This window comes from Trichechus manatus, unplaced genomic scaffold (genome assembly GCF_000243295.1).
Source record: "Trichechus manatus latirostris isolate Lorelei unplaced genomic scaffold, TriManLat1.0 scaffold00113, whole genome shotgun sequence".
NCBI lineage: Eukaryota > Metazoa > Chordata > Mammalia > Sirenia > Trichechidae > Trichechus > Trichechus manatus.
Window position 1 is genome coordinate 4,462,908 of NW_004444049.1, and position 12,180 is coordinate 4,475,087.

Genomic DNA, 12,180 nt, shown 5'->3' on the forward strand with positions numbered 1-12,180 from the left:
TGGCGGGCTCGCGGCCCGGGTGGAGCGGAAGGCCCGCGTCTCGTCGGCGCTCTTCTTGCATCTCTTGCTCTCGGCTTGCGCGCTGGTCTCTAGGAGAAAACAAGCCCGCTTCGTCTTATTCCCACGGCCGTGCTGGGAAGACACTCGGGGCAGCGGAAGCCCGGGAGAAAGGGCGCGGAGGAGCTGGGCTTGGCTGTCAAACCTCCCTCCTCCGAAACTTTCATCAGGGCTTGTCCGAATCAAACCCGGCTGCTCCGGGACCCTCAGGACCAGGCTGAGACTGCAGACCAATTTCAGGCCCCCGGTCCCCGCACCCCACCCCACCCCCCGCACCTCTCAGCCGGGCCTGGAAAGGGGCTTCGGGGATATGTGCCAGGCCCGCACCTGGTGCTCAGGCCCACTCCCTCACTCCCAGCAGATTCTTCCTGGAGTCTGAACTGCCAAGCTCCGCCCTCCCTGCCAGCCTGACGCCGGACCAGAAAGCTGGTCTCCCTCTCCCCCCGTGTTGCTCATGCTGCACTGGGCAGTGCCCACAGGCGGCCTTCCTCCTGTTAACTTGCTCAGCTGTGCAAATTTAAGCCCAGTTCGCATCGATCAATGCTTCCTGAGCAGGTCCTGGGATGCTGGCAGCGATGCAGACGGTGTGCAAAGCCCAGGGGTGGAGCAGATAAGGAAGCCGGTGACCACCTCTGGGTGAGGAATGGTTTCCCTGAGGAGATGCTGGAGCTGGGTGTTGAAGGATGAAGAGAAATATGCCAGACGGACAAGGGAGAAAAGGAATTCCAAGCTGAAAACGTCATGCAAATATTCAAAGGGAGTAAACAGCATTCGACATCAAATCCTGGGAGATGAGGCTGAGGGGTCAATAGGACTCAAAGCCTAAGAAACTTGGGCTTTTATCTGTAGGAAATAGAAAGGCAGTGAAGAGTTTGAAGCATGGGAGATACACTGTCAGTTTTGAATATTCTGATTTTCTATCACAGATATGCCTGACCAGAGGCATAAGGTGGCAGGGGACAGGATAGCTGTGGGGATGGAGGCCCAGCCGGAAGTCAAATCACAGGCCTGGGTGACTGACTAGATGTGGGCTGTAAGAGTGAGAGGCATCACCAGTGAGTCCCACATTTCAGATGTGGAAAGTGGGATAGTGATGCTATTCCTTGACAGACTAAAGAAAGAAGAGCAGATCTTGGGGCGGGGGAGATGGAGCTAGGCATCAGGAGAGAGGAAGCAGGTACCAGCCCACCTCCACATGGAGCTGCCCTTTAGAGCAGATAAATTCCCATCTGGAGCTCAGGAGAGGCCTGGGCTGGCTGTGCCCGGAGGCAGTGGTCAATGCCTGGATGGCAGAGCAGCTGGGGTGGGAGTGCAGTGTGAGCACTGCTTAGGTGTGGCCTGAGGAGGCTGGCTGAAGAGGAAGTTAGAGAGGGAGGAAGCAGAGGAGTCACAGCCAAAGCCAGAGAATGCCTTAGTGCCAAGTTCTGCAAATAGATGTGATGAAGTTGTTGCTGTTGTTAGGAGTCATCAAGTCAATTCTGACTCATAGCGACCTTATGTACAACAGAACGAAACACTGCCTGCTCTTGCTCCATCCTCAAAATCGTTGCTATGTTTGAGCCCATTGTTGCAGCCACTGTGTCAATCCATCTTATCGAGGGTCTTCCTCTTGTTCGCTGACACATACCTTACCTAGCATGATATCCTCCAGGGACTGGTTCCTCCTGATAACATGTCCAAATTACGTGAGATGAAGTCTCACCATCCTCGCTTCTAAGGAGCATTCTGGCTGCACTTCTCCCCCGACAGACCTGTTCATTCTTCTGGCAGTCCCAAAACCCATTGCCCCATAGTAGTTTCCAAGTAGAAGAGCCCCATAGGGTTTCCAAGGAGTGGAGAGTGGATTCGAACTGCCCACCTTTTGGTTAGCAGCTGAGCTCTTAACCACTGTACCACCAGGGTTTCTCTGGCAGTCCATGGTATATTCAGTGTTCTTCGCCAACACCGTAATTCAAAGGCATCAATTCTTCGGTCTTCCTTATTCATTGTCCAGCTTTCACATGCATATGAGGCAATTGAAAATATCATGGCTTGGGTGAGGCACACCTTAGTACTCTAAGTGACATCTTTGAATACTTGAAAGAGGTTTTTTGCAGCAGATTTGCCCAATGCAATGCATCATTTGATTTCTTGACTGCTGCTTTCATGGGTGTTGATTGTGGATCCAAGTAAAGTGAAATCCTTGATAGCCTCAATCTTTTCTCGGTTTATCATGATGTTGGTTATTGGTCCAGTTGTGAGGATTTTTGTTTTCTTTATGTTGAGGTGTAATCCATACTGAAGGCTGTGGTCTTCGATCTTCATCAGTAAGTGCTTGAGGTCCTCTTCACTTTTAACAAGCAAGGGTTGTATGATCTGCATACTGCAGGTTGTTAATGAGTCTTCCTCCAGTCCTGATGCTGAATTCTTCATGTAGTCCAGCTTCTCGTATTATTTGCTCAGAATGCAGATTGAATAACTATAGTAAAAGGATACAACCCTGATGCATACCTTTGCTGATTTTAAACCACGTAGTATCCCCTTGTTCTGTTGGAACAACTGCCTCTTAGTCTATGTACAGGTTCTGCATGAGCACCAAAAAACCCGTTGCTGTTGAGTTGCTTCTGACTGATAGCAACACTACAGGACAAAGTAGAAATGCCACATAGGGTTTCCAAGGAGCAGCTGGTGGATTCAAACTTTTGGTTAGCACCATCGCTCTCAACCTCTAAGCTACCAGGGCTCCCCCATTCTTCACAATTGTATCCATAACTTGTTATGATCCACACAGTGGAAGGCATTTGCACAGCCAATAAAACACAGGTAAACATCTTTCTGGCATTCTCTGCTTTTAGTTAAGATCTATCTGACATCAGCAGTGATATCCCGTTCCACGCTCTCTTCTGGCGGTTCCCTGTCGATGCATTGCGGCAACCATTTTTTAATTATCTTCAGCAAAATTTTACTTGTGTGTGATAACTGATGTTGTTAAATAATTTCCACATTCTGTTGGATCACCTTTCTTTGGAAGGGGCACAAATACAGATCTCTTCCAGTAAGTTGGCCTAGTAGCTGTCTTCCAAATTTCTTAGCATAGACGAGTGAGCCCTCCAACGCTACATCCATTGTTGAAACATTTCAATTGGTATTTTGTCAATTCCTGGAGGCTTGTTTTTTGCCAGTGCCTTCAGTACAGCTTGGATTTCTTCCTTCAATACCATCGGTTCTTGATTATATGCTACCTCCTGAAATGGCTGACCGTCGACCAATTATTTTTGGTACTGTGACTCTGTATTTCTTCTATCTTTTGATGCTTCCTGCGTCGTTCAATATTTTGCCCATGGAGTCCTTCACTATTGCAACTTGAGGCTTGAATTTTCTCTTCAGTTCTTTCAACTTGAGGAATGCCGAGCGTCTTCTTCCCTTTTGGTTTTCTAACTCCAGGGCTTTGCATATCTCATTATAATACTTTGTCCTCTCAAGCTGCCCTTTGAAATCTTCTGTTCAGCTCTTTTACTTCATCATTTCTTCCATTTGCTTTAGCTATTCTGTGTTCAAGAGCAAGTTTCAGAGTCTCTTCTGACATCCATTTTGGTTTTTTCTTTCTTTCCTGTCTTTTAATGACCTTTTGGTTTCTTCATATATGATGTCCTTGATGTCATCCCACAACTCGTCTGGTTTTCAGCCATTAGTGTTCAGTGCATCAAATCTGTTCTTGAGATGGTTTTCAAATTCAGGTGGGATATACTCAAGGTCATATTTTGGCTCTTGCAACCAGGGTCTGACTGCGGAACAGACCATCAGTTGCTCATATGCAAGTTGAAGTGATGAGACAAGTGCACAATTAATTTAGAAATTAAGAGGCCTTCCCTAAGGAGAGACCGTTCAGTTTGGAGCCCACCAAGCACTCTAGGTTAGGGCAAGAATGAGAGGAAGAAGGGGAGACCAGGGCACCTCTTTCTTTGTTGAGAACCCTGGCCGAGATGGATGGAGAGAGATTGAAGACTGCGGACATGTAGAGGAAGTTTCATGGTCATGGGGTCCTTTATTTTAATTTCTTGAGTTATTTTTTCATTATGGTGATATTATATATATATATAACAAAACATTTGCCATTTCAAACATTTTTATGTGTACAATTCCATGACGTTACTTTCACCACGTTGTACAACCGTCACCTCTCTGTTTCCAAATTTTTTTCATCACCCTGAACAGAAACTCCGTGAAAAACTTCCTTTTGAAGAAATGAGAGTGACCTGCTGAGGGACAAAACTCAGCAGAGAGGCTGGAGGGGCAGAAGAAGGGACACTGATGGAAGCAGGTCCCAGAGAAGGCAGGAGGGGCCCTACCATCCCTGAGCCTGGAGGGGACAGGCCAGGCTGATGAGGGTCTGCTGTGGGGGAGTCCAGTTTACTGAAAGAGAGATCAGTGAGTGGGAAGTAGGAAGCTGAGCCAAGAGGCAGAGGCTGGGGAGATACTTTAAAAGAATGGAGTAGTCACTGAGGATAGGGGGTGACAAAGGCAAGGGGCAAGACTGACAAACTGAAGGCCAGTCAGGGAGTAGACTGTGGCCAGGCAGTGGTATTCCTCAGCAGAATTGCCTCGGGGGCAGATGAGTTTCAGGTCTGTAGGGTGGAGCAGCTCAAGCAATCTATCGGGTGTCAGCAGATTATAAATACCCAGATTTTAAGGCACATGCCATGCAGTGGAGAATGCACGGGCCTTGGAGGCAGCAAGCTGAGATTCAGATCCTGCTGCTAAGCGCTCTCACACCTGACCTCAGCCTGGGCCACAGAGCCGCCCACACCCAAGGGTCACTGAGGACTAGATGCGAGGAGTCTGTAAGAGCCCAGCAACTAGATGCCACGGAGGGTGCTCAGTTCAATGCTGACTTCCTGACTCGTTTCTCTCCCCACTGCATAAATACTGGATTGAGTGTGGTACAGATATGCTTTCATTTTTTAAATCCCCAAATCTCAATTTATAAAAAACAGATTCTTTGCTTTATACAAGTCTTCACTGCAGGATTCTGTTAAGTAGCAACAGCCCCCGTGACATCTGAAACTTGGCTCAGTTGGCTGAGCGGTTGGGGAATACATCTTAGGCCTAAGCGCAGACAACACGCAGCCTGTTGCAGATGTGACCACAGAGAGCGACTACCAACACAACGCAAGAGCCGAAGTCACAGTCCCTAAATTCCCCCACACCCGGCTGCTGTTTGGGTTGGAGGACTTGGGATCTGTAGGAAGCCATCCTTGCTAATTGGGCTCTGCTGGGGCTGAGCTGCCTGAGTTTGAATTCTGGCTCTGCCATTTGTTTACTAGCTGTGTGACCATGGGCAAGTTTATTAACATCTCTGGGCCTCAGTTTCCTCATTTGTAAAATGAGAATAATATCTACACTTCAGAAAACTGCTGTGTGAATTAAGAGTGTTGATACGCTTAAAAAGCCCAGAACGGTGCCTGGCACCTGGCAGGGGCTGTAAGTGCGACCTGCACTATGGTTGCCAGCCTCGCGGGCTCAAGCACCGTGGCTGTGGCTGTTTCCAGCCGCACGCCCTGCCGCTGCTGGCCCGGACGCTGTTAAGTGTCTGTGTCGGGGGAGGGCAAATGTGGGGAAAAGACGTCAGCAGCATCGCCATCGCATCACCCACACCTCCCCGTGACACACACTGAGGCTGTGGCTCTCAGAGCCCGACATCAGCCCTGTTGTCAGGCGCCATCGAGGCGATTCGGACTCTGACCCAGTGTGACAGTATAACCGCCCCACGGATTTCTAGGCTGAAATCTTTATGGGAGCACATCGCCAGGTCTTTTCTCCCACAGAGCTGCTGGTGGGTTCATACCTCCAACCTTTTGGTTAGCAGCTGAGTGCTTAACCACTGCACCACCAGGGCTCCCTATGTATCAACCCTAATGACCAAGAAAAGATGGGAAGGAACAAACTGCATTAGAAAATTCTAGTCCTATCAGACCAGCTTTGGGGAGGGATGCCTGCTGTTGTCCCAGAAGGCCCACAGAGGCACCGCTGTGGAAAGAGGCCGTGGGCCAGTTTGGAAAGCTGAAGTCATGGTTCTGACTTGTGCCTCCTCCCCGCTCCGTCCAGGGCCCACCTGAAGCGCCAGCACCTCACCTGGCAGGAGCTCCGGGCTGCGGCTCTCACACGCGTCCTCAGCGCTCTGGGCCGCATCGTGTCTCTCGGCGGGTAGCTGCTTAAAAATCGGGAGTGCTGAATGGGTTTTACAGAAGCAATGAGAGCGCCTTAGTGAGGCTGGAGAGCGGCCGGACGGCTTCCCTGGCCTCAAGGCTGTCGGAACACCTTCCTCTTGGCTCACACCAACCCCCACCCCCCACCCGGCCCTGGCCCCAACCCTCGAGGTGTCCTTCCTCTCGGCACCCTTGGCAGCTTGCTTGGGGACCCTTGGCATATCCTTCCCCCTCTGAACTCATCCTGGCCCGCTGTCTGCCGGCTCCTCAGGCTCTGAGCCGTGTACTGCAGGCAGCTGTGTGCTATGTCGTACATGCATGTCCATTCTCTACACTTTAAATCCCTTGACAGGTGAGCTCCACGGTGCCTTGTTCTCTTTGTAGCCAGCTAACTCCTTATACAGAGTGAGTAACAGCAAGACACTGGCAGGGCCAAACGTGGGAAGCTACAGGTCATACTGGGTAGTCCTCTAGCCTTTCAAAGCCTGTCACGCTTGTTACTTCAATCTGAACAGAAGAGAGGTACTTACTAAGACCTCAGCCCAAGCCTCCTACCTCCTTGTTTTCTTTTCAAGAATACTTCCCCATAACAGACAACATGCATATTCTGCACAGGATATATATGTATATGTATATACATACCACTACACATATCTAGCTTTCAAAATTTAAAACTTCCGTGTTTCAGAGGACACTGAAGAAAGTGAAAAGTCAACCCACAGAATAGGAGAAAATATCTGCAAATTATATATCTGGTAAGGGACTTGTATCCAGTTTATATAAAGAACTCTTACAAGTTAATAAAAAGACAACTCAAAATTTTAAAATCAGCAAAGGACTTGAGTAGGTATTTCTCCAGGAAAATATACAAATGGCTGGCTATAAACACATGAAATGATGTTCAACATATTAGTCATTCCAAACCAAACCCGTTGTTGTTGAGTCCATTCTGACTCAAAGTGACCCTACAGGACAGAGTAGAATTGCCCCCTAGGGTTTCCAAAGAGCAGCTGGTGGATTCGAACTGTTAACCTTTTGGTTAGCAGCCGAGGTCTTAACCACTGCACCACCAGGACTCCCACTGGTCATTAGGGAAATGCAAATGGAAACCACAATGTGATCTACGCCACAATCTAGGATGGCTATATAATAATAACAACAAGTATTGGTGAGAATGTGGGGAAATTAGAACCATCATCCATTACTGGTGAGAATGTAAAATGGTGCAGCCACTTTGGAAAACAGTTTAGAGGTTCCTCAAAAAGTTAAACATGGTTTTATTCTCTCTTACTCAAGAGGTCAGCTATCCTACCCTTCCGGTTTGAAATGGAACTGAGGGACTGACTGGCCCATAGGTAAAATCATCTGACCTATCATCCTTGATCTTGTAGTTTTTAGCTGAAGCCACTGGGTGTCACTCTTGTGCCATTAGCAAGTCAATCATCACTAAATAGCCATTAACAGAGGGAAACTAAGGATCTTAAGTGGAGAAACGTGGGTTCCACTCAGTGAATGCCACTTCATCACTCATCATCCCCGGCTCATGACCCAGTCCTCTATGGTAACAAGTCACCAGACCTCAGAGCCAGGAGGTCTCAGTACAAGTGCTAGCCTTGCTATTTACTCGCTGTGACCCTGGTCAAATTGTGACAGTTCTCCAAACCAGTTTCCTGACTTGTAAAATCGGAAAACTACAACCCTCGTGGGATCTTTGTGGAGATGAAAGTGGAAAACTCGGCACAGATTAGGGATTCAGTAAATGTTCCTTCCTCCTAAGACCTATGACTACTGGATAAGATCTTGAGTTCATCTAGCCATCTGCCAGGTTAATTGGGTTATGAATGGTCCTGAGGCTATGAGCCATCACTACAGCAACAAAATGGGACAAAAGAGGTCAGATCGTTTCTGTTTTGAGATCTCACAGGGTTATCAGGGAGGGCCAAGCAACAGGACTTTAGGGGCTGAAACATCCCTAGATCCCGAGGGGCCTCTCTGCCCATGTATTCTGGGTCCTATGTAACGGCACACACCTACCCTGAACCTAGCCCTAGAACCAGTACCCATTTGCCAGTGTGTCATACTGTGGTGGCTTGCATGTTGCTGTGATGCTGGAAGCTATGCCGCCAGTATTTCAAATACCAGCAGGGCTATCCACGGTGGACAGGTTTCAGCAGAGCTTTCAGATTAAGACTGACCAGGGAGAAGGCCTAGTAATCTATTTCCGAAAATCAGCCAATGAAAACTCCATGAACGACAGAGGATTGTTGGAATCACTTGCTATGGACACATCAACAAGAGGGATGAACTGCTGGAGGAAGATACCATGTTTGGTGAAGTAGAAGGCTGGTGAGGGCAACGGAGACCCTCAGTGAGATGGCCTGGCACAATAGCTGCGAGGATGGACTTGAACGTGCCAGCAGTTGTGAGGATGACGCAGGACCTGGCAACATTTCACTCTGGTGTATATAAGGTCACCATGAGTCAGGGTCGACGCAATGGCAGCTATTTATCTGTCTGCCTATCAATCTATCTATCTAATCTATCTATCTTTTTATCCACTCATCCTAGAAACTTGGAGCTATACATGGTTATTAGCTTTTACTTGCTTAGTAAAAGTTCATGAGCAGCAACTGTCCATACTGGAGGAAAATGGCAAGAGTATTTGCAGCGAACCAGCTGAAGGCAGCAGCAGACAGACTTCTGGGAAGGTGCTTCCTAGAAGCCCAAGTAGCTGTGAGAAAGGCTGAGGAGAAGGGAGCAGTTACAGGAGTTTCACTGCAGCCCTGTGCCTTTCTAGCCACAGAGCAGAGGAGGATGGACAAACCCATGAGATGCCATGATCCCCGGGCGCCTGGCACTGAAATGTCCCCATCCAATCAGGCAGACAGAGGTGGGAGGCGGAGAGAAGATGCAGAGAAAATGCCGAAGGCTCTGTTATTCTCACAGAAACAGTGTCCCTAATCTTTTTAAGGACTTCACGGAGGTATAACTGACATATAATAATGGTACATATGTAAAATGTATTTGATAAATTTTGACATATATGTACATACCTGTGAAATCATCACAATTCATCACCCTCAAAAGGTTCCTCCTGCCCTTTATAATCTCTTCCTCCTGCTCTTCTGTTTCCCATTTCTAAACAACCACTGACCTGCTCTCTGTAACTATATATAATTTTATATAAATGGAATCAAACAGTACATATTCTCTTTTTTTCTGGATTTTTTCACTTATAATTATTTTACTGCATGTATTAATAGTTCATTCCTTCCATTGCTGATTAGTATTCCACTGTATGGATACACCACAATTTGTTGATCCATTTACCTGTTGACAGTGGGTTGTTTCCACTTTGGGGCTATTACAAATAAAGGTGCTATGAACATTCATATACAAATCTTAGTATGGACACATGATTTTTATTTCTCTTGGGTAAATATCTAGGAGTAGAATGGCTAGTTCATATGATAGGTGTATATTTAACGTTTTAAGAAACTGCCTCCAGCAATTCCTCTCCTGGGTATTACCCCAAATACTTGAAAGCAGGGACTCAATTAGATACTTGTACACCAACATTCACCGCAGCACTATTCACAACAGCCAACAGGGGTCACAACCTAAATGTCCATCAACAGATGAATGGACAAACAAAATGTATTAGAGCCATACAATGAAATATTATTCAGTCAAAAAGAAAAATGAAGTTCTAATACATGCCGCAGCATGGGGAAACCTCAAAAACACTGCTGAGTGAAATAAGTCAGACACAAAAGAACAATGTAAAAATGACACGGAGGGGAGGCCTGGCCTCCTCTAATCTCACAAGCAGGGGAGGAGGGAGAATCACCATCAGCAGCAGTTCAAGGAGGATTTCTATGAGGTGGAGGTCAGACATACCCCCTCTCTCTAACCTTTTCACCGATTCTGACATGAGCCATCTCTCTGATGGCACTCTCTATTTCTCTGCTGGGTACAATAATTTGTTGCCATGGCCACACAGAACTCACAGACCATACTCACAGTTTGGGGTTTATTAGGCAAGTAACAGGTTACAGTTCAGGACTAGGAAAGCTCAGGATACAGATCTTTAACCAGGACAGCCTCTTCCCAGCGGTGCTGCAGGCAGGGCTCTTTCTGGCCCTCGTCCCTCGTCCCCTCAGCCTGGCCTCTGCCCTCCTCGGCAAGTGTTACAAAACTCTTTAGCTCTGCCAGTAAGTGCCCAGGAGCACCCCACTCCACCAGTAAGCCTCGGCCCAGAGGCGCTCAGTTCTCTTGCTCTGTAGGTAGGCATGCCTACTATAGCCACCACCATCTCATGCTGGTCTTCTCGTTTTGCTGCTGCCATTTCTCTGCCATTGCTTCTTGCCATCTTGCACCATCTATCTCCGTCTCCTGTGTCTAGGAGGTTCTTAGCATAGGGACCCTGGTCCAAAGGATGTGCTCCACTCCCGTCTTTCTTGGTGGTAGTGAGATTCCCCCTTTCCACCTCTGGTATGGCTCATTTTAAGCCCAGCAGGGCAGCAAAACTGATCAATTCTCTCAGTAGGGTTCCATACACCTCATTTGCATGGTCCTACCCTACAAGGGTGCCATGCACCTTATTTGCATCATTAGCAAGCTGTCCAATCCTTTTGGTGGGCCACAAACACCCTACTTGCATAGTCCCACCCAAACACCTAAAGGAACTCACAAGACCACGATGAGAAAGGCCACATAAAAGCAGTCCATGTCACTGCCGACAAATGTTGATCCCACTTATATGAAATATCTAGACTAGGCAAGAATGGAAGAGATCCATATTTATTCCTATTCCCAAGAAAGGTGATCCAACCGAATGTGGAAATTATCAAACAATATCATTAGTATCACATGCAAGTAAAATTTTGCTGAAGATCATTCAAAAGTGGCTATAGCAGCATATCAACAGCGAACTGCCAGAAATTCAGGCTGGATTCAGAAGAGTACATGGAACCAGGGATATCACTGCTGATGTCAGATGGATCTTGGCTGAAAGCAGAGAATACCAGAAAGATGTTTGCCTGTTTTTTTGGAGGTGTCTTTACCTGGTTTTTGTATCAGGGTTATGTTGGCTTCATAGAATGAGTTTGGGAGTATTCCATCCTTTTCTATGCTCTGAAATACCTCTAGTAGTAGTGGTGTTAACTCTTCTCTGAAAGTTCGGTAGAATTATCCAGTGAAACTGTTAAGGCAAGGGCTTTTCTTTGTTGGGAGTTTTTTAATTACCTTTGCAATCTTTTCTTGTTATAGATTTAGTTGTTCTACGACTGTTTGTGTTACTTTAGGTAGGTAGTGTGTTTCTAGAAGTTTGTCCATTCCCTCTAGGTTTTCATTTGTTAATTTGTTATAGTTTTTCATAGTATTCTGTTATGATTCTTCTAATCTCAATTGGCTCTGTTGTGATATCCCCATCTCATTTCTTATTTGGGTTATTTCCTTCCTCTCCTGTTTTTCTTTTGTCTGTTTGGCAAATGGTTTATTGATTTTGTTGATCTTTTCAAAGAACCAGCTTTTGGTCTTCTTAACGCTCTTAACTTTTTCTATTTCATTTAATTCTGCTCTAATTTTCATTATTTGCTTTCTTCTGGTGCCTGAGGGCTTCTTTTGCTGCTCTCTATTTGTTCGAGTTATAGAGTTAATGTTTTGATCTTGGCCATTTCTTCTTTTTGGATGTCTGCATTTATTGCTATAAATTGACCTCTGAGCACTGTTTTTGCTGTGTCCCAAAGGTTCTGGTAGGATGTGTTTTTATTTACATTTGGTTCTATGAATTTCTTTATTCCATCCTTAATTTCTTCTATAACCCAGTAGTTTTTGAGCAAGGGAGCAAGGTGTTGTTCAGTTTCCATAAGTTTGATTTTTTTCCTGTTATTGATTTCTACTTTTATGGCTTTATGGTCAGAAAAGATGCTTTGTA

At 46.5% G+C, this 12,180-nt stretch overlaps 1 protein-coding gene across 1 annotated transcript in view; it reads right to left on the minus strand.

Annotated features, from left to right (window-relative positions):
• Positions 1–15: 15 nt before the first annotated feature.
• The window catches only part of TOP6BL (TOP6B like initiator of meiotic double strand breaks), a gene marked incomplete at its 3' end in the record, with an annotated part of 52,475 nt that continues 40,310 nt past the window's right edge, over positions 16–12,180 (minus strand). Inside the window, exons 12-13 of the mRNA XM_023738118.1 lie at positions 6,169–6,244; positions 16–89 (exon numbers count right to left, since the gene is read on the minus strand). Of these exons, the coding sequence (XP_023593886.1) occupies positions 16–89; positions 6,169–6,244 (150 nt within the window). The remainder of the gene's footprint in view (positions 90–6,168; positions 6,245–12,180) is intronic.